General features: G+C 41.0%; 1 protein-coding gene across 2 annotated transcripts in view; it reads right to left on the reverse strand.

Moving 5' to 3' along the window:
* LOC126471111 (myotubularin-related protein 14) overlaps window positions 1–22,330 on the reverse strand; it is a 150,443-nt gene extending 128,113 nt beyond the window's left edge. The window contains exon 1 of one of the 2 annotated variants that reach the window (XM_050099192.1): window positions 22,169–22,330. In XM_050099192.1, coding sequence (XP_049955149.1) covers window positions 22,169–22,255 — 87 coding nt within the window. In that variant the 5' untranslated portion in view covers window positions 22,256–22,330. Of the gene's footprint in view, window positions 1–10,030; window positions 10,165–22,168 lie in introns of those variants that run through there. The other variant, XM_050099193.1, reaches the window with a different exon arrangement.
* Window positions 22,331–23,640: the final 1,310 nt, after the last annotated feature.

A 23,640-nucleotide genomic window follows, 5' to 3' on the forward strand; every position in this document is an offset into this window, starting at 1 on the left:
CTTAATTTCATTCTATTACTTTCAGTCTTGAAACATAATAACTTGGCAACATTAATAAGCCTCATTGCTTATAATAGACATGTAGAAGCTGGTCTTTGCATTATGCTGAGGACTTCCACAATGTGTCACCCAGTGCTGTATGTTGTAGATATCCAACTCCATAAACAGATGTCTACAAGATGATCGTGGGTGAGCACCACATATTATCATACAGCACATTTTTTAACAATGAAGACTTTCTCTCTTAAAGATGAGTTACCCAGAACATTATTCCATATGACATCACTGAATGAAAATATGCAAAATATGTCCACTTACTGACTAGTCTCTTCTCCCTGGATTTGCAATAACTGTACTTGCAAATGAGGCTGAACTAAGATGTTTTAGGAGTTCCAAAATCTGCTTTTAACAGTTTAAATTCTCATCAATACGTAAAACTAAAAATGTTGACATTTCTGCCCTATTTATTATTTCTTCACCATGTGTTACTTTTAACATTGATGTGGCACCTCTGGGTGTGCAGAACTGAATACATTGTCTCTTTTTAAAACTGAGTGTGAGACCATTCACATAAAACCAGTCCATGATACTTTTAAGAACACTGCTTATCATTTCTTCTGTTGCTGTATGCATGCTTGTATTGACTACAATACTAGTGTCACCTGCAAAAAGATTTAATTATGTTTGTTGGGTATTAGATGGAAAATCATTTATATGTATGAGGAACACATACACACATTATTTATTCAGTTGAGCTGCTCGCTACTGCATAAGGTCTTCACTGTGTACTGAAACGAATACCATGATGGTTCTCAGGGAGACTCACTAAAGAAATGACAGTAGTGCATGCCAACAATCTTAGAAAGCTACTGACATCACCAACAATTTGCAAACAGTAGAGTTCCAATAATGGCTACTTGTTGTACTATTGATACACTTGTTTTTATTATGACTCTCCATCCCTAACTACATAGCGATAATCTTCAAGCAAATACATTTTTCTCATCAAAAACCTTTCAAAAGTCAGGTAACAGTTCTTATCCAGCAACTTGAATAGTATTTTTTGCAGATTTTGTGAACTATGACACTGCCCTGATTTCAAGAAATGAGGTGTTTAATCCCAACATAAATTAAATTTGGACATTTTTATGTGTTCCAGAATAGTGCAGCAAACTCAAATGGATGATATATAGATTTTTCATTAGTTTCATAGGCAATTATAATTACATCTTTCAGCTTCACATCCTATAGTCAATAAGCAAGTGAATAGTCATGTTTGTGAACTTTACTGCTTTTATACCTGTAGATATATTTCTACCCTCAGATTTATATGTCCACTCTGAACTAGAGCAAGGGGGGAAAAATGAGCACGTGTATGCTTCCATACAAGTCCTAATTTCTCTCACCCTGTCTTGTCTATGCAGTCCTAATGTGAGATGTGCATTGGTGGCAGTAGAATCACTGCAGTCAGCTGCAAATGCCAGTTCTCTAAATATTCTCAACAGTGTTTTGTGAAAAAACACATTGTCTTCCTGCTAGGGATTCCTATTTGAGATCATGTACCATTTCCACAATACTCACAGTACTCACTCTGAACCTACCGGTAGGTAACACGTCTAGCAGCACATCTCTGAATTGCTTCAAGTTTCCTTTAATTTGACCTGGAGGTGATCCGTAACACTCAAGCAGTACTCAAGAATGGATTACACTAGTGTTCCACACGCAGTTTACTTTCTAGATGAGTAATATTTTCCGCGAATTCTGCCACGAAACTCAAGTTGGCCATTTGGGTTCCCTAACACAATTATTATATGCTCGTCTCATTTCACTGCTTTGCAACGTTACACCTAGATATTTAATCAAAGTGTTTGTGGCAAGCAGCATGCCACTTACAGTGCATTCAAATAGTGAAAGACTGTTTTTCCTACTTATCTGTATTAACTGACATTTTGTACACTTAGAGCAAGCTGCAATTCATCACACCAAACAGAAATTCTGTATTAGTCATCCTGTACCTCTCACAATCACTCAGTGATAACACTTCACCGTACACTGTGTTGTGTCTTCAGCAAACTGTCACAAATTTCTGCTCACCCTATTTGTCAGATTGTTTACACATGTCTAGAACAAGAGTGGTCCTATCATACTCTGGATGATACCCTTGTCTCTGATGAACACCAATGACAACATATTGGACTATCATTTAAGAAGTCTTCGAGCCTCTCACATATCTGAAGACCTATTCCATATGCTCGGACCTTCGCTGACAGTCAGCAGTGGGGCACTCTGTCACACTCTGCCTACAAACCTAGAAAACTCCTTATTATTTAATCAACATATCCATCTAAACTTCGGCATTCTCTACAAGGCTACACTTCATACAAATACTTTCAGAAATGGTTTCCTAACACTTAAATTTATATTCAATGTTAAAGAATTTCTCTTTTCAGAAATTCTATTCTTGCTATTGCCATCTGCCTTTTTCATACTCTCTACTGAAGGCACTATCAGTTATTTTGCTACCAAATAGCAAAACTCATCAACTACTTTCCATCTATCATGCCATTCTTTCTGCTCCACAGCCATAAGACTGAAATAGCAATGGATACACTACTTCTTTTAAACCGAATGATACTCAGAATAACTACATTAAACACATCATCACCAAGACCGAAGAATCAAGGCAGCTGGCTCTCATCTGGACCACGGATGTCCAGGACAAATAGCTAACTCATCTGCTACTCTTAGTTTGTGATTTCCTAATCCAATTCAGTCAGCATCAGCTGATCTGAATAGATCCCATTACCCTTGTTTTACTATAGATGCTATTCATTTTATAATTACTTTCCAAGGCAATACTCATTCTGTTTAACTGCTTTTCCGAGTTCTCTGCTGTCTCCGATAGAATTACAATGTCATCAGTGAACTTCAATGTTCTTATTTCTTCTCCCTAAACTTTAATTTCCTTTCCAAGTAACTCCTTGGTTTCCTTTATTGCATGTTCAATGTATAGAATAACATCTGGAATAGGCTATAACTCTACCTCACACCCTTTTCAACTACAGCTTCCCTTTCTTGTCCCTCGAATCATAACTGTAGTCTGGTTTCTACACAAGTCATAAATAAACTTTTGGACCCTGCATTTTATTGCTGCTACTTTCAAAATTTCAGTCCAGTCCACCTCATCAAAAGCTTTCCCTACACCTACAAATGCCATAAACATAGGTTTGTCTAGACTACTGGGCAAATAGCATGTGGCTTTAAATGTTAACAAGCATACCATAAGGTAGCCTAATTCTGCTGTATAAACTAATGAGCATATATGATGAGTTATGTATGTACACGGATAAGCCAAAACATTATGACCACTGCCCACCACAATGTTGGATGGCGCCTTGGTGGCATTTTGGGTATATGACACGGTAACAAAAGTATGTAAGTGGAGCAGACATGGATGGGGGATCACCCTAGTGAAGATATGGGCCGCAAATGGAGGAATACACTGAGGTAAGCAACTTTGACAAAGTCCATATTATTATTAATATATTATTAATACAGAGCCTGTGAACGAGTATCTCGAAAATGGCAAAGCTGGTCAAATGTTCACGTGCTACTTTCATACGCATCTACGGAAAGAGGTAGGATGACAGTGAAACTACCACTAGGCGCAAAATGGTTGGATGTCCACGACTCTTCACAGAAAGTGGGGTTCGGAGGCTTGTCTGCTCTGTAAAGTAGGATATATGGTGATCTGTCACATCTCTGATGAAATAGCACAATGCTGTTGCATGCACAAGTGTTTCGGAGCACATAGTACACCATACATTGTTGAACATTGAGCTCCACAGCAGACCACCGCTAAGTGTTCACATGTTGACGCAACATCATCAACTAAAATTGCACTGGGCATGGGGCCATCAGGATTTGACCGTTGATCAATGGAAATGTGTCAGCTCTTCGGGTGAATCATAGGTCACTGGTTATCTCCACAAACGCCGTCATGAAGCTGAACGGCGATTCAAAATGAACAGCGCTACAGACGCAGAATGGTGGGAGCAGTATTATGCTAAGGGAGACATTCTCCTGCACTTGCATGGGACGACACACTGACAGCAATGAACCACCTGGGTCCCTTCATGCTTTATGTCTTCCATGATGGCGATGTCATCTTTCAGCAGTATAATTATCCGCGTTTCAGAGCCAGAAGCGTGGTACAGTGGTTTGAGGAGCATTACAGTGATCTCACATTGATGTGTCAGCAATCAAATTTGCCAGGCGCAAATCCTATGGAACCCATGGTCACTATCGGGAGCCATCAACACGTACACAAATCAGCGGTACATTATTTATGCAAATTACATGACCTGAGTATAGAAATCTAATGCCACATACCTCCACAAACCTACCAACAACCCATCGGATCCCTAATACGCAATCGGTGCTGTATTTCATTCTAAAGGTGGACAAACAAGTTATTAAGCAGGTTGTCACAATGTTTTGGCTCATCAGTGTAACTGCTTCATTCATTTGATGATAACTACACTGCACAATTCAAGACCAGATACCTGCATCATGTTGCTTGATGAGACAGGTCTTATCACCAACAGACCTTCTGTGACAGTATGGCATTGTTGTTACAGAGGAAATGAGTTTTACACTGTTTGAAGTTGTGCCACACATGCAGTTCCTGAGCACACTGCACAGCAACAGATATAACAGTATCAAGAAACTGGAGAATTCACAGGCGTTGGAGTCTGTAACATTGCGTCACCAGCTGAAAACTTTAAGAGTTGCTGTCCACACACTAACATCAAAGTACAGATTGGTAACACCTGTCACAAACAGTCATGAGAAGATATGATGGTGGAACAACTGATGTGTATAGCCAATGACATCTGATATTTTCCTTTTGAACTTGGGAGAGATCCTCAGTACACAACAATCTTAACGCACTCGGTACTAGAGTGTCAAACAATTTTTGGACAAAAACACTGTTTGCAGCAGTAAACACTTTGCTGCACCTTGACATTTCTGTTTCTGATATGTGTACCACTGGACTCTGGGTGCAAGTAAACAAAAATACCAGAAAATGGAACTATAGATCTCAAATTGTGAAACATATCAGTCTGTCACCTCAACCAAGATTTTACTTTCACATTCATTGGCTTCAACAACTCACAACTGTCATCCTAACATAGACCTCAAACTACACTAAAGATCAGACTGTCACTATAACATAGATTCCATACTCACATTCACTGGTTTCACCAACTCAAACCAAATTGTCACCTTCCAACCTACCACAGAGTTCAGCCTATAGTAAGGAAAGTCTGTCACCAAAACACAGACTATGCCTTTGAGACAAAATTATGTCATGTCATAATCACCCTGAAGTCCAAATCCAAAAGCAGGGCTGTCAATGAACTACGAAACATAGCACTGGATGCACATTTATAAATACATAAACGTACAGCCACACAGAGGGAGAGTACTGCTATTTATTCGAACACTGAATATTTCAGAATATACAAGTACAAACATAGAAATTTTGAGAACTTTCTAGAAAATATAACAGCTAAATAACAAATAATTGCTGGTTGTCAGATTTGAACTGGTGACTGACAGCATGCAAGCCAGAGACACTGACCAATATGCCACACTGTTCGCCACACAGCTCGCACCACTGTTCCCTCTCTAGGAGAAACAACGAACCACTGTTTCAGAAGTTCTTGTTGGAGCTGACCACAGCACCCTTGATATAAATCTTGTCCATGTTTGGTTGCTTGGTTCATTTAAAAGAGAGAGGGAGGGACCAAACTGCTAGGTCATTGGTCCCTCATTCCGATTAAAATAATTCCACAGAGGCGGGAGTAAAATAATCGAGACATACAAAACACAGCTGGAAGAAAGGAGAAAAATCACACGAATGACGGAAGGGCAACAAACACTAAAATGGACAAAATCGGACAAGAAAACCACAGAGATATGCAAGAAACATGTAGAAGAGATCAAAACAAGAGAGCAGATTACCATGGCTGGCTGACCATGAGAATAAAAAGGAGAAGCCAGCCACTCTGCAACAAATGAAAACCTCCATCCTAAAAGCACTAGGGCGTAGAACACAGAGCGACAAAGGACACGCGCTAAAACTTAGTTCAAATGATAAAACCCACCCTCACGAATAAATCTTAAAACTAAAGCTGCTGTTGAGGCATTGTTGCCCAACACCGAAGGTAGGGTGCTGGGAAAATTTAAAGTCCACTGCAGAGCGGCAGAAAGGGGGCAGTCCAGCAAGAGGTGGACGACCATCGTTTGTGAGCCACCGCGACACCTAGGTGGGTCCTTGCGACAGAGGAGGTAACCATGAGTTAGTCACGTATGGCCAATGCAGAGCCAGCACAGGACAACTGATTCCCTGCGAGAGGACCACATGGAAGACTTCCACCCATTCATAGTCTCCTTAGTGACACACAGTTTGCATATTGTTATGCCGTTCCATCTCCCGAAGCCGAAAAACCCTGCGGCGTAAGACAGAACGCAGGTCAGTTTCGGAGATGCCCATCTCCAGAAGCAGTTTCCGTATAGCCTGTTTGGCCAGCCTGTTGGCAAGTTCCTTGCCTGGGATTCTGATGTGTCCTGGGGTCCACACAAACACCACTGAACAATGGGACCGTTTCAGGGCATAGATGGACTCTTGAATGGACGCTATCAAAGGATGGTGAGGGCAGCACTGGTTGATAGCTTGCAGACTGCTCACGGAGTCAGTACACAGGAGAAATGACTCGCCAGGGCATGAGCAGACATGCTCAAGAACATGAGATATGGCTGCCAGCTTGCAGTGGAAACACTGCAGCCGTCTGGCAAGGAGTGCTGTTCAATATGTCCTCCATGAACACATGCAAAGCCTACGTGATCATCAGCCATCTAGCCATTGGTGTAAACCACTTCATGGCCCCGGTACATGTTGAGAATCGAGAGGAAGTTATAATTGAGAGCCGCAGGGTTAACGGAGTCCTTAGGGCCACGCGAAAGGTCCAGAATAATCTGCGGCCTACGTGTACACCATCGAAGTGTACGTGAATGGACCTCAAGGAGGGGTGGTAACGGGAAGGACTCCAGTTCAAACCAAAGGGACCGGACGCAAACTAAAATCGTACGCCCTGACCTGGGCTGCCGATGGGGAAGATGAAACGCCATGGTTGAGAAAAGGAGACGGTAATTTGGATGCACAGGAGAACTACAAATGTGTGCAACGTAACTGGTGAGCAGTTGTGCACGCCTAACCTTCAATGGAGGGACTCTGGCCTCCACTAGGACACTGGTCACCGAACTCGTTTTAAAAGCTCCCGTCGCTACGCGAATGCCACAGTGGTGCAGTGGGTCGAGTAAACGCAACTCTGAGGGTGCCATTGAACCGTAAACCAGACTCAATAGTCAAGGTGGGATTGAACAAGGGCTCTGTAGAGTTGCAGCAGTGTAGAGAGATCTGCACCCCAATTGGTGTTGCTCAGGCAGCAGAGGTCATTGAGGTGCTGCAAGCACTTCTGCTTAAGCAGACAAACGTGAGGTAGCAAAGTCAATCGGGCGTCGATAACCAGTCCTAATATGTCTCCACAACAGTGAGTGGATCGTCATTAAGGTAATGTTCTGGTTCTGGACGAACAGTGTGATGTCGACACAAATGCATGACACACGACTTCGCGGCTGAAAATTGGAAGCTGTGGGCTAGAGCCCATTCACGACTGCGCCTTGTGAATGGCTCCCTGTAGGCACTGCTCAGCAACACCAGTACTGGAAGCGCAGTACAAAATGCAGAAATCGGATGCATACAGAGAAGGTGAGACCGACGGCCCTACAGCTGTTGCTAGACCGTTAATAGCCCCTAGAAATAGTCACACACTCAATACGGAGCCCTGCGGAACACCATTCTCCTGAATAGGGGGGAGGGGGGCGGGACTAAGGGAGGCACTGACTTGGACACAGAAAGTACGGAGCGACAGGAAGTTTTGGATAAAAGTCAGGAGCAGGCCCCGGAGACCTCACTCACACAATATGGCAAGGATATGATGTTGCCACGTCGTGCCGTATGCTTTACTTAAGTCAAAAAAGACGGCAACTAGATGTTGGCATCTGGAGAAGGCTGTTCGGATGGCAGACTTGAGGGACACAAAATTATCAGTGGTAGAGCGACCCTGGAGGAAGCCGCCCTGACATGGAGCCAGTAGGCCACGTGACTCCAGGACACAACCTAATCACTAACACACCATACGTTCCAGCAGCTTACAAAGAAAGTTGGTGAGGCTGATGGGCCAGTAGCTATCCATATCAAGTGGGTTTTTACTGGGTTTGAGCATTGGAATGATTGTGCTCTCCCGCCATTGTGATGGAAAGACTCCATCACACCAGATCCAGTTGAAGATGACGAGGAGATGTCACTTGTAGTCAGACAAAAGACGTTTAATAATCTGACTGTGGACCCGATCTGGCCCAGGAGCTGTGTCAGGGCAATGTGCAAGGACGCTGAGGAGCTCCCACTCTGTAAATGGGACCTTATAGGGTTCACTGTGGCATGTAGTGAATGAGAGGACTTACCTATCCATCCACCATTTGAAGGTGCGAAAGGCTGGGAGGTAGTTCTCTGACACAGAGGCTTGAGCATAGTGCTCAGAAAAGTGCTCAGTAATCGCGTTTGCGTCGGTAGATAATATGCCATTGATGTTACTGACAGGGACACTCGTTGGAGTCTGGTACCAAAAATGATATCTGATCTTTGTCCAGACTTGGGAAGGTGACGTATGGCACACAATGGTTGACACGTACCTCTCCCAACACTCCTGTTTGCATCATTTTATAAGCTGGTGAACGCAGGCAGGGAGCAGCTTAAAGGCTATTAGGTGCTCTAGGGAAGGGTGCCACTTATGTAGCTGTAGAGCTCGCCAATGCTCTTTAATTGCCTCAGCAACTTTCAGCTACCACCAAAGGACTGTCTTTCACGGGGAATTGGAGAGGGGGGGGGGGGGGCTCACTTAAAGAATGAGGGATCGCGTTTTCTGACGCAGAAACGATAGTTGTAGTGACCTGCTCAACGACAACAGTGATGGCACCATGTGGGAGAGATTCAGCGGTGATGCTGGAGGTGAAGGCTTCCCAGTCTGCCTTGTTTAAAGCCCATCTGGGTAGGCATCCATGGGCATGACGCCGTGGGAGTGACAGGAAGATGGGGAAGTGGTCACTACCACACAGGTCATCATGTGCTCTCCAGTGGATACATGAGAGAAGACCAGGACTGCAAACTGCGAGATCAATGGCCGAATATGTGCCATGTGCCACACTGAAATATGTGGGGGCACCCGTATTTAAGAGGCAGAGGTCGAGGTCGAGTTGTGACAGTGAATTTTCGACCTCCCTGCCTTGGCCAATAAGCATGGCGCCACCCCACACGGAGTTATGCCTGTTAAAATCTCCCAAAAGTAGGAAAGGTTTAGGGGGTTGATAAATCAGTGCAGCTAATACATTCAGGGGTACTGCACCACCTGGAGGAAGATATACACTGCAGACAGTTATTTCCCGTGTCGTCTGTATTCTGACCGCCACAGCTTCAAGAGGGGTTTGAAGGGGTACTGTTCACTACAGACTGAGTTTAGGACATAAACACAAATTCCAGCTGACACTCAATTATAGTCGCTACAGTTCGTGTAATATCCCTTACAACTGTGGAAGACAGGTGTCCGCATTGCCGGGAACCAGGTTTCCTGGAGGGCAATGCAGAAAGCAGGTGTAAAGCTTAACAGCTGCCATAGCTCAGCCAGGTGGTGGGAAAAACTGCCGCAATTCCACTAGAGGATTACATGATCACAAGACTGTGAGGGTGTGGGTGATGTCTCTGTGCTTTTCTTCTTGATGAAGGGTCATAATCCTTGATTTCATATGTGACATCTGATATAAAATGGAGGACATGGTACAGCTCAAAACAGCACTTTAGTAATTTGTCCAACAGTCCCACTTTCCATGCAGGCATAAAAATTCATACCAAGTATCCTGGGCAGTATCCCATTGGCCAATGTTTGACACCGCAGCACTCTCGGTCGTTCGGCTGGGCATTCATGGTCTGTATGCAAGCAAGCTGCCTTCCTTCAGTCTTAGTGATGATGTGGATGTGTTTCACATAGTTATCCTGAGTATCATCTAGTTGAAACGGGAACAGTGTATCTTTTGTCATTTCAGCCTCGCAACTGTGGAGCAGAAAAAATGCAATGAAGCCTGTGGTGTTTTGCCTCACTGTGTTGTACACAAATGTGATGATGTTCAGTATAGTACCCAAATCTCTGTCAAACACCAATGTATGCCGAGAGCATATCTGTCAACATCTTACTAAAGCGTTCTGTGGGACCATTCATTTGTGGTACCATGTAGTAGTTATCCTGCAGAACATGTCGCAACACGATATCACCTCCAATACTAGTCTCCACTGGAAAACTTTTCCACAATCAGATATCACCACACAGGGTGCTCAGTGCCTCAAAATGATTTCTTCTTTAGCTAACAATGATAAACATTTAACACTACAAAAAGTTGGCCCAAGTCGGCTACTGCCCGGACAGATTCATTTCTCTGACTTTCGTGCCATGAAGCAGCTAAGGGTGTTCATTTCACTGTAATATCATTCTAATGAGCTGCATAGTCACCGATGGTATCTGACATGTCCGAAAGAACAGATAGCATCTTAGCATATATGTGTCTAGGATGGCCACAATGGAAATGCATTAGCGTATTGTCCTCTATCCTCTACATGTCTCTCCTTGTGTGTGGCATTATACTTTGTGGAGTTGATTCAACCTACATGGCTAGGTTCTATGTTGTTGTTTGATGACTGTAACACGAGACAGAGTTAGCCACGTCCAATCTTCCTGGCATGTTCTACTGGTGATAGAGATTGGTGCTAAAGATCGACGCACTACTTCTATTACTTCCTGATGTATGGCACTGACAGTTATGGCTGCTACCTCTCGCTTCCTCAGTCCAACAGTTCTAGTTGCCATAAAAGTGTTGTACATTTTCTCTTACAACCTATCGAGTTCATGGTGGTCTACCACAACTGCCATAGGGACCACATTTGTGTGTCAACAATACTTCATTTGTCACTCTTTTATGTTACAGTTTCCCAATGCACTGGCACCACTTAATCAATTCCTCAGCTGTTATGACATCATTTACCAGAAGAGCTTGGTACATGTCTTCAGCAACCCCTTTCGTCAAGTATGAGACTGTTTGCTTCTCTCACATCTGGATTCACAATGTGGCACAGGGCCAAAATATTCTGTATGTATATCTGTATCATTTTCCTGTAATGTTGAGTCCCATTCTGCAAGTGTTGTTCTGCTACTCTAATTTACTGTTGATTGTCATCACCAAATGTTTTCTTCAGTGTGGCTTGGAACTTGTCCCAGCTAGCTAGATTCCTCTAACCAATGCTGGTATGTGCTGTCCAAGTAAATGCACATATTTTCCAAACACATAGTGCCACTCCACCTATTATACTTGGTGACTCAGTCATATCTTTTTAGCCATTTCGTCGAATCCTGGCCAGTGTCTCTGGAAAACACAGACTGATGCCCGATTTGCAGCTGACTTGTTGCTGTTTCAGAATCCTGTGGTATCCTGAGTATACGGGCTTTGGGAACAATGTACAGTTTGAACACCAGTTCCTGTCCATGTAGGCGACGCCTTTTACATAGCCTAATTGGAGCCACGGTTATGTAGATGTTTTGAAGTACTCAGCAACTCCACAAGACAATGTCATGTCATAACCACACCCAAGTCCAAATACAAAAGTGGGCTCATCAGTGAACTACAACATTTAGTACTAAAAGCACATACGGCCAGAAAAGAACTGAACTCCTGGCTGGAGATTGCTGCTATTTATACAGACTTCAAATATTCCAGAATATAGAAACATCATAAACATAAGAAATTTCAAGAACTTTCCATACATGATAAATAGCTAAATAACAAATGACTGTTGGTGGTCAGGTTTGAATGGGAACCTCACAGCACACCAGCCAGTGACTAAACCCAAACAACCAAAACGTGTGGAGCTTAAAATACAGCATATCAACCAACCTATGGGAGAAGTTGTCATAGGTAAATTCCTTGGAATAAATATGGAAAAGAACTAAATCAGGGTTACATATGCTGAGTTCCTATCAAATAAATTAAGGAGTTTTGCATTTGGAATGCAGATACCGGCAAATGCTATTGATGTAAGCACACGAAAAATTCCATATCACTGTTACGTTGAATCTTGTCATTAGGTATGGTTTAGTTTTCAGGAGAAGTTCAAATAGTGTCTTGGATAATGGAGCTATAGGAGAAAATTGTCAGATACATGTGTACTGCACAGCAAGATGAATTTTGCCAACCATTACTTTGGTAAAAACAAATCCTAACTATTCCCTCCCTTTTACATTTATGAAATTTTAAGGTTAGTATACACCAGAGAAAAATTATTTGATGAGAATCATTTTATGCACACAGACAACAAGAGAATGAAAGAATTTATGCTTCCCGCACAGTACTTGAAATATATTCACAGTCTGCCCAGTATGTGGTGATGAAACTACATACTAAATTAACAGGCAAAAGCATACCTTTAAATATAAAGCCTGATCACTTAAAATTAAGGCTGCAGGACATTTTGCGAGAGAAATGCTACTATTTGGTGGAAGAATTATTGGAGGATAAACTGATAATTTGAGCAAAGTGTAAGTTAGTATTAGATTTTTTCCTTTGACAAAACTGTATTGATCATCATCATCATCATGATACTGTTATTAATGTGAGCTGTTCTCTAATAGTGGTGAAGTTGTACTACAAATTTGACGAGTCTCCTGCACTTTAATCACTCACACACACACACACACACACACACACACACACACAGGGTTTATGAAACATTAGCATTTCAATTCCATTTCTAATCACAGAGGCGAGAGGTGGGGGGAGGGAAGGGGGGAAATCTGCAGTTGTGAGGTTGAACAACCATCATTGCCCAACATATTTTTAACTTCATACTTTTTACGCAAACTGGCATCTATGGTATAAGTAGATATGCCATTACACTGGTCTTTTACTTTATAAAGCAATTTCAATTGCTACTTCAATTACTGCACTTCTCTGGGAGCTGCAGTCTATATGAGAGGTAGAGTATAGTTGCTCCACTCTTCACACTAGCCTCTATTAGGGCTCAAGTGCATGATTAATAAACAATCCTAACACAGACTGCTATAGACAGCCCACTATGATATACTGGGTGGGGTGGAATGTTGTTCATTTGTTGCCAATCTGCTCAACTGATACACTAATTTGAATAAAACGTCCTCAGGCTTCCAACCATGTCAACTGGTTTTCGATTGAGCGCTGCTTGACAGTTATGTAGTGGCTGTTGGTATCCCCTTATATACTCAAGCTGCTGTGACATCACAGGTGCTCAAGCCACTGCAACATATGGGCATACTTTGACTCTGCATTCAGTGCACCCATTTCCAACCCGCAATGACTGGATCAGTTCTTGCTGAACAATTCTACCATTTTCTTACTAAATGCTTACCAATGAGCAAATGCCCCACCACCATCATGCTTATTTCTAAATCTGACTCAACTACATATTACACTTTTTAAAAAGTTTCACTTACACATCTTCGGGTTTTCACCCAGAGAGAACAATGACAAATTAATTATCTAAAGGAATAATTTGATGTGTAACGTCTTATGAAGATGGAAAGTCATCATGGAGCCCTACAACAATACTGTGCCTCCTCACACTTTATCTAGTCTGATGAAGAGAACCGTGTTACCAGTGAAGGTAAATATGTTATAGCAACCTAATAGGCAGGCATTTTAAAATTGGTTTCTTGTAAAGTAATACAAAGAAGTCTTCCCTACACCAGCTTCCTCAATTCATCTAGATGTGTTAGTCACACAAGTTTCAATGTAAAACTGGACAAATCTTTCCGAGAGGTCTATCTTTGTCATTCCTGTTCCCCACCCCCTGCCCTCCCACAATTCTTTTTCATCAAGGAGCCCGTATTAGTTTGGCATATATCTTGCACATATCTTGTGTCATATTATCTTGCACACAAGGTAGAGCAGTTTTGTCACAGCTGATTTTGAAAACTCTTTCCTACCTTTTGTGAGGGCATGCTGAAAAGTAATGCATACAGTTATTCTATGTGGAAACTCTTAAAGCTTTTTAAATGGAACATCTGTTATTAATATTCTGCATCATTATTCTTCATGCCTTCATATTTATTTCTCACCAGTCGCCCTGGCAATGAATACATTTCTCCCAATGAGAGACCAGTTTGTTGATACTGTCACTTGACTTTGTTGACAGAGCCATAAAGTCACCTCTGCCTGCACCATTTCATCACTATCAAATTGAGGTCCTCGAAGGTGTTCCATAAGTTTAGGAAACAGATAAAAATTGGATGGGACCAAGTTGGGACTGTGTGGAGGATGATCGATGACAGTTAACCCAAGGCATCAGATTGTTGCAGAGGTCGCAGTGTTTGCTCGAAGGTGGTCTGGCATTGGTATGCTGGAGGAGAGGATGCTCCATGTGTGGACGAACTGTTAAAATTTGAAACTTGATTACTGCACACTGTTTCTCTTGCACTTACATAGTTAGGTTACACACCGCCATGTTATGTGCCACAATTTGGATATCTCTAGTGGAACGGAACTGCAAATATGTAGACATGAAGAACAGAGACATAGACTATTAATAATGTTTGTTTCATTGAAAAAGTTTTAAAAGTTTTCACATTAAAAATTTTGGAAGCATTACTTTTCAGCACACCTTCATATAATAAATTTGAAACTTTCCAGTGTCCCTAGGTCTCCTTCACATATACAACATTCTTACATTATTCTTACACCAAGTAAAATTCTACTACGTGGCTTCTGCTTTCATTCTTTTCTTGCTGTTCATGTTCGACTACTATTTTTCCAGCTCTTCCTTTTCCTACTACCAAATTCTAATCACCCATCATAATTAAATTTTCATCTCCTTTAAATGGCTGAATAATTTTCTTTACCTCACCATACATTCTGTCAATCTCTTTATCATCCGCGGAGCTATTAGGCTAATAAACGTGTACAACCATAGTGGCTGTTAGCTTTGTGTCTAACTTGGGTACAATAATGCATTCATTATAGTCTCCATAGCAGCTTACGTAAAGTTCTGTTTTCTTACACATTATCAGACTTACTCCTGTATTATCTCTACCTGATTTTGTGTTTATAACCTTGCACTAACCTGACCAGAAGTCATGCCCTTCCAAGGTACCCAATTCACTAATTCTCATTATATCCAACTTCAACCTATCCATCTCCTTTTTAAAATCTCTAACCTATCTACACACATCAAAAAAAGTTTTGCATCACCTAGGTTCCAAGAGTTCCGGAACCTGTACAGAAAATTGGAATAGAGATTAACATAAACATCATTTCCATCATTTTTATTGCTCATGGAAACCACACGTTGCATGTTTTATCACCATGTAGTGAGACCTTCCGAGGTGGTGGACCAGATTGCTGTACACACCAGTACCTCTAATACCCAGTAGCACGTCCTCTTGCATTGATGAATGCCTGTACTCGTCGTGGCACACTATCCACATGTTCATCAAGGCTCTGTTGGCCCAGATTGTCCCAATCCTCAACGGTGTACATCACTCAGAGTGGTTGGTGGGTCACGTCATCCATAAACAGCCCTTCTCATTCTATCCTAGGCATGTTTGATAGGGTTCACATCTGGAGAAAATGCTGGCCACTCTAGTCGAGCGATATCGTTATCCTGAAGGAAGTCATTCACAAGACGTGCATCATGGGGCCACGAATTGTCATCCACGAGGACAAATGCCTCGCCAATATGCTGCCGATATGGTTGCGCTATCAGTCGGAGGATGGCATTCACATAACTTACTGCCGTTACAGTGCCTTCCATGCCCACCAGCGGCATACGTTGGCCCCCACATAATGCCACCCCAAAACAGCACATAACCCCCAGCCTGCTGCACTCACTGGACAGTGCGTCTAAGGCATTCTGCATGATCGGGTCTCTGACGATTATCTGGTTGAAGCCATATGTGACACTCACCAGTGAAGAGAACGTGATGCCAATCCTGAACGGTCCATTCAGCACGTTGTTGGGCCCACCTGTACCACGCTGCATGGTGTCGTGGTTGCAAAGATGGACCTTGCCACGAACGTCGGGAGCGAAGTCGCACAAAATGCAGACTATTGCGCACAGTTTTAGTTGTAACACGACGGTCTGTGGCTGCACGAAAAGCAATATTCAACAAGGTGTCATTGCTGTCGGGGTTCTTCCAAGCCATAATACCTAGGTAGTGGTCATCCACAGAAATACGGAAGCGTCCGATCCTGGCCCGTCTGCTTTGACCCATGACGTCACAAATATGGCGGAAATGACCATAAACCACGATTCCAATATGGCGCATATAAAGTCGGTATGTATACATTATGAGGACGAAAATACATCGAAAAACAAACACAGAAACTTTCCACTAAAAGCCTAATGGCACTAACGGGACAAACGCGGGAAATGGGGTGTTTTTGGGTGGGGGCAAACTAAATATAAACACATTTAGACACCCACCCCCATACAAAACCACACAAAACGACGAAAAAAACCGAAATCACAAAACTCCCCAAATACCACTAAACACAATATCATCTGGAATCTGACACTTCCCTTGACCTATATAGCTCAACAGCAGCTCCCGATCCCATAAATTAGGATCAAACACTTCCCTTGGCCTGCACACTGTTAATTTTATCCGTCATATCCATTCCTGAACAAAAACAACAACCGATTTATTTTACTAAAATTACCACATGATGTATAGCGAACAACACTAAATTAACATTCACAAAAAATTGTTAACTCACTGAAACGAATTCCACTACAAACACAGCCAACACTCAAACAATTCTGGATAATGAGCAAAAGCAAACTGAGCCCATTACACCACACAAACGAAAACCCTGAACATACCACCAGAGAGCACAACAAACCACAACACAACGACATCTACAAACACGCCACACTCACAAACCAAACTCTGCGCCATCATGACGTCACACACGACAACACCCTTACGTCACGGGTCAAAGGCGACGCGTGGGATCGGACGCTTCTGTCGACCCTCATCCACTGCAGTAGTAGTCCTTGGGCGGCCCGAGCGAGGCACGACATTGACAGTTCTTGTCTCTTTGTATCTCCTCCATGTCCGAACAACGTCACTTTGGTTCACTCTGAGACGCATGGACACTTCCCTTGTTGAGAGCCCTTCCTGGCACAAAGTAACATTGCAGACACGATCAAACCATGGTATTGGCTGTCTAGCCATGGTTGAACTACAGACAATATGAGCTTTGTACCTCCTTCCTGGTGGAATTACTGGAACTGATTAGCTGTTGGACCCCCTCGGTCTAATAGGCGCTGCTTATGCATGGTTGTTTACAGCTTTGGGCGGGTTTAGTGACATCTCTGAATAGTCAAAGGGACTGTGTCTGTGATACAATATACACATTCAACAACTGGTGGAATTACTGGAACTGATTAGCTGTTGGACCCCCTCGGTCTAATAGGCGCTGCTTATGCATGGTTGTTTACAGCTTTGGGCGGGTTTAGTGACATCTCTGAATAGTCAAAGGGACTGTGTCTGTGATACAATATACACATTCAACATATATCTCCAGGAGTTCTGGGAACCAAAGCAATGCAAAACTTTTTTTTGATGTGCGTACATGACTAAGAGGTCTAGCATTCCATGCTCCAAACTGCAAAATGACAGTTTTGTTCTTCTTGATGACAACATCCTCCTGAGTAGTTCCTGTCCTAAGATCCGCATGGGGGACAACTTCACCTGTAGAATATTTTCCTGACAGAATGCCATCATGATTTAACTGTACAGTACAGCAGCATGCCCTCTGGAGGCAAATATGGCAATATCATGTACTAAATAATGTGACAATTCCATCTAATTCTCATCCACATTGTGATGCATAGATGAAATTTAAAAAAAATCCTAGAGCTACAATACTGTGCAGATGATAGTTTTAAAGATATGTTACTACTAAAAGTCTTCTACGGTTTCTACCACATACAATCTGAGGACTCCATAAGGTAAGCCTCCATGTGAGTTGAAGTTTTCACTTGTCTCTAATTTGTAAACTACATGTAGAATAAATTAAATTTTGGTGTTAATATGCCATCAATTTCTATTTGCCTCTCAGTGCTAGCAACAGAAATAAAGAGAATCTTTAAGAAAAATTGTTTAGCACTAAAGACATTTCAGGTAAAAAAACAATTAATTGGAAATACTGTGCATGTCATAAAGCACTATTAAAAGAATGGGTAAGGTGTTCTAATGAAAGTTTATGTACAGACACTAGATTCAGTTTCAGATCATAACAGGAAAGAATATTGGTGTAAAAATGTAAAAGCACTGGCGAGAAGCTAATGATCTCTAATATTCCATACACTGACTCACAGTGGACAAGTGGACTTTAACTCTGAGAACACCTTAGACAGACGATATTCTACAAGTGGGACTCAACAACCACTGAATTTAGCAATACTGCTACAGGTACACTACAAATAATACAAATAGATTTTTAAAATCTTATCCTAAACACATAGAGTACACCAGGATTAGCGGATGACATAATACCATGCCAATAGACCAATGACATTTCAATATGGTGACTGACTAATCTTGTAAATTGGCTCATGGGTGATGTCACTAATAACACAAATATCAAAACATTATCAAAATAAAAGACAAAAAATTATAGGGCCTCCAAAGGAATAGGTGTGTTTTGGGCAGGGAAGATCTCAAAAGTCAAGTTTCTGCATTTTGTAACACAGCAATAAAATGTGTATATAGATACAGCCATTGATGCAAAAAATACAAGTAAGGATACCACAAAAAAAAAAAAAAAAAAAAAAAAAAAAAAAAAAAAAAAAAAAAAAAACCTTGAGGACATGATCTAGTTGTGCAAAAAAACCTTGAGGACATGATCTAGTTGTGCATGCGAATAAAACGTGGATGTCTCATGTCATATAATGGGCCTTTTACATCCTTTCATTCTAGGGAGTACAAGAGCTTGAAATAATTTACTCTTAGTGATTTAGGTCAAACACGGAAAAACCTATTATCAGGGTGGCCAGATGTAAATATGAGGACTTCCCCTGCAAAATAGCAGTACAATGTATTAACCACAGATCTATATTACTGTCTTTAGATTAAATGATTGCCTGTGTAAGAATAGCCGAGGCATCTCACCTGATGTAAAATGCAAACATTCAGGGTCAGTGCACATTTAACTTAAATAATCGTCAATGCCAAGTGTAATTAGCCCTCATCTGTTGGCCTCCCTTCCAGTCATCAATGTCTACATCACAATACTTACAACAATAAAGTAAAATATAAATTTAGATTTCAGACTATGGGATAAGTTTTATTTTCTGAAGATATTTTAATCATTTACTTTTCATGTCACATAATTTAAATGCTGTGAGAAAACTTCCAGTGGCCTTAATATAAGTACAAAATTCATACAGGCTTAATTATGTTGATCAAACAAAGCAGTTCGAAAACTGTGTGTGGCTGACCCAAACAATCAGAAATATCAGCAATAAGGTAACTCAAATCATATTCTAGACAATGGTGATACCTGAAAACAACACAAATACTCTATAAGAATTCCATATGTTCAATGAGCATCTTACTAAATGTTTAACTAACTCTCATTCCTTCTGCCCTCTTTATTTATGACTGCAAGCTGCAGCATATTTTGTGTGTAAGCCCATGAGATCATATACAGATAGAACATTTTATGGCACAATCAATCTGATGTGGTGAAACAATTAATGCTCAACAGCACTGTGATACATGAAGTCTACTACCACAATGTGCGTGAAGACCCAAGTTATAAAATTTTCTCCTACACAGTAGCTTTCTATTTTTTCCTTTCAATTTTTTCCAGATTCTCAAAGAGACCTACACAAAATCTAGCATTTTCTGTCTCATTGGTGACTGCAAACACACTGACCGTAGGGAGGTGTCACAATGGTCACACAATGGATTTATCTCCATCTGACAACTCCATCAAGTCTGTGGCCAGTCCTGCAGACAAGGCTGCAGCAGAATGAACTATTGCTGTGCACAGCCTCTTATTAAATCACCACTGCCCACACCAATGAATACATACAGTGTAGTTACAAAAAAAAAAAAGATAGGTCCATCCATAAACTGATTTTGTACACTTCAATGTGATACAAACATTCTCATCACACTCAAAGCAATAAATTTCTGTCAACCATTATTGTAAAATCCCATGTGGGACTGAGCATTTAACTTATGGCTTCTACAATGCTGATCAACTAAACATGCACTGATTGTTTGCCAATTTGCACAATATCACAAACACTTCATTCTAAGAATTCAAACTAGCCTAGCTCAAAAATGCAAAGATGTCCAGGCATAGACAATGAAAGGGATGAAGGGGAGGGAAATATCCACGCTTGAATTGGAGAGCAAACAATCATGACATTGGTCAGCAAAATGGACAGGGGATTGCAAAAAGTGGTCCAAATGGCTCTAAGCACTATGAGACTTAACATCTGAGGTAACCAGTCCCCTTGACTTAGAACTACTAGCTAGCCTAAGGACATCACACACATCCATGTCCAAGGCAGGATGCGAACATGTGACCATAGCAGCCGCATGGTGCCTAGAACCGCTCAGCCACAGTGGCTGGCTAGGGGATTGCAAATGGCAGTAGTGTTTTGTTACCACAATATTTATTTGGCTTTAATATTCGCTGGCTCCAAAAACTCCCAAACAAACTGTCACTTTTAAACTTAGCATTAACGTTTGATGTACTACAGATAAGTCTGTCACCACAACCAAGACGTCACTGGGGTGGGAGGTAGGGTGTCCAACACCACATTCTAACCCAAAAATGGTTCAATACTATTAATTGCCATGTATGTGTCACTCATAATGGTACATTACAGTAAGGCATAACCATACATCCGTACATTTAGACACATACACAAATATATATATTTCACAACTGTAAACTAGTTAATGCAACTATTGAAAAAGTGTTCTGTGGTACTGAGTCAGAGGGAGGAAAAGAAAGGGGGGGGGGGGGGGGTTTGGAAGAGACTGAATATATAGGGATGAAAGAAAGATATACGAAAAACAATAGGGGACAATTGTCCATCATCTAGCATGTACCTAGTTATCACTAATCTAGTTACATTAGTACACCACTGATTTTTCCGTCTATGAAATTTAGTAGGCTAAAGGTACAACGAAATCCTGCATATCCAAACCATACTAAATGCGACTACTTTCGTCCTTCTAAGAAAAACAACTTTTGACACATCACGTACCCAAATAAAATTGTACGTTGACATATCATGAACAATAATGAGTTTATTAACAAGCGTTTTGACGAGTTGAATTTTATTAATTTTTACTTCAAAGACAATGTGTTGAGAATGGCAAAGACCATGTGTTAAGAATCACGAAACTTGTCATAAAAAAGTGTTTTGTGCATTTGTGACATTCTGCTCAAATGCCCCTGACGTCTCTCTCAATACGTGGAGAAATAATTGTGTGTTAATAAAAATGGCAGCCACATAGTTTCCACGTCTTTATCTCCTAATATAGTGTGAATGAATTGTACAGAATTTTTCTGTCACAATAAGAATAGGGATAACCGGGTTGGTGCTCCCCAACTAATTCTTTTATTCGCTTCACCAGTGCTATCAGATGACGGTCATATCTGCATCCTTCCCCATCTTCCGACATAACAAACAAAACCATCAAGTACACAGTGCAGAAACTTAAGGGAACCATACTGTTTCACACACAGGACACAAAAATAATGCCTACCACGAAAAAATAAATCTTAAGTTACATATACACTCGTACTTTACGGTACGATTCTGTTAGCTCCATCTCAAAAATCACAAAACTCTGCATAGCTCTCTATAATTATCAGATTTTTGCAATACGACAACAAACACAGCCAGTTTGACTAGAAGAAAACTAAACTTTCTCACCTTCGGATCCGATTCCCTTGCACGGTACGTATTTTTTGAAAAGTACTCCAACAATTGCTGCAGTTCTAAAGGTCTAATATAGTCCATTTTAAATTAAACCCCTTGTTTATAGTGTATACAATTTTTTGAAAAAAACATGTGCACAACAAACAAAACACTACACAGGCTACACCAAAGAGGTCTACTGCATTTATACGAAACCAGTCAACTATACCATAGCTGTCATTTGATGTGTTTTCGATATATTTCAATTACAAAATCGACTTTAGAAAGAAAGTTAAGATCGGAAGTCTCGAGTTGAGAATGTTGTAGTAATTTATCTCCTGGTAACAGATTCTAAGAAATGACATACAAACTAGCTACTAGGTAGCGGCATTTTCACCATAAATGAATACTGTTTGAGAACCGAAATTAAAATTGGAATCTTCTAAAAAATCTTTGTAAAATATTTAAGTTTTACTGTCCTGCCGTTATTTTGATGTGTCATCAATCGTCCCTGTTTTTCATGTTTCTTATTATTTTTGAAGTTTACTAATTTGATATCTGACCCATTAAAAACTTCTAGAATATCTTCTAGAATATGTAGTAATGGTGTAGGCTATAAAACAACCAGTTTTCAAAGGAGATACGCGTAGTCTGCCGAGTTATCAGTTGAGATTGTCATTTTTTTGTAGCAACCAAACTTAACAATTTTTACACCTTGCATCCCATTGTTTAAACAGATTATACTCTGAATGCATGGAATCCTTGAAACGTACTAAACTCATTTATAGGACATTGTCAAAATTTAAAATATACACAAAAATTTTGAAACATTTGGATTGCTAGGGAGAGGAAACCAGACAGCGAGGTCATAGGTCTCACCGGATTAGGGAAGGACGGCGAAGGAAGTCGGCCGTGCCCTTTCAAAGGAACCATCCCACCATTTGCCTCAAGCGATTTAGGGAAATCGCAGAATACCTAAATCAGGAAGGTCAGACGCGGGATTGAACTGTCGTCCTCCCGAATGCGAGTCCAGTGTGCTAGCCACTGCGCCACCTCGCTCAGTGTCAACTACATCTTCTGTAGAAAAATTAGTACTAATTTTTGTTCCTGTTCATGGAGCATCAACAGAGATAACATAATTTGCTTTTTGTAACATTGTAAGTGGACGAATGTAGGTCGATATTCCATGTATCTCTGCAGAATACCTTACCTCACTGCGAAAAGCCCAGACAACCATGTTCAGTGCGATGAAAATAGGAATAACACACATTTTCCTGTTTTTATCTCTATAAATAATCTGTCTTTTCCAATAAGCCATAACATAGTAATTTTTTCAGAAGTATTTTATGTTTCACAGTATCACAGACAAGCTTTACATTACGCTTACTATACTTACAATGACAATCATTACAGATATATTAACTCTAAAAAACCATATATCAAAGTGCAAAGAACCCATTGAGTTCATAGATTGTTTCGATATATGA

The sequence above is a fragment of the Schistocerca serialis genome, chromosome 3 (assembly GCF_023864345.2).
Source record: "Schistocerca serialis cubense isolate TAMUIC-IGC-003099 chromosome 3, iqSchSeri2.2, whole genome shotgun sequence".
In the NCBI taxonomy this organism is placed as follows: Eukaryota; Metazoa; Arthropoda; class Insecta; order Orthoptera; family Acrididae; genus Schistocerca; species Schistocerca serialis.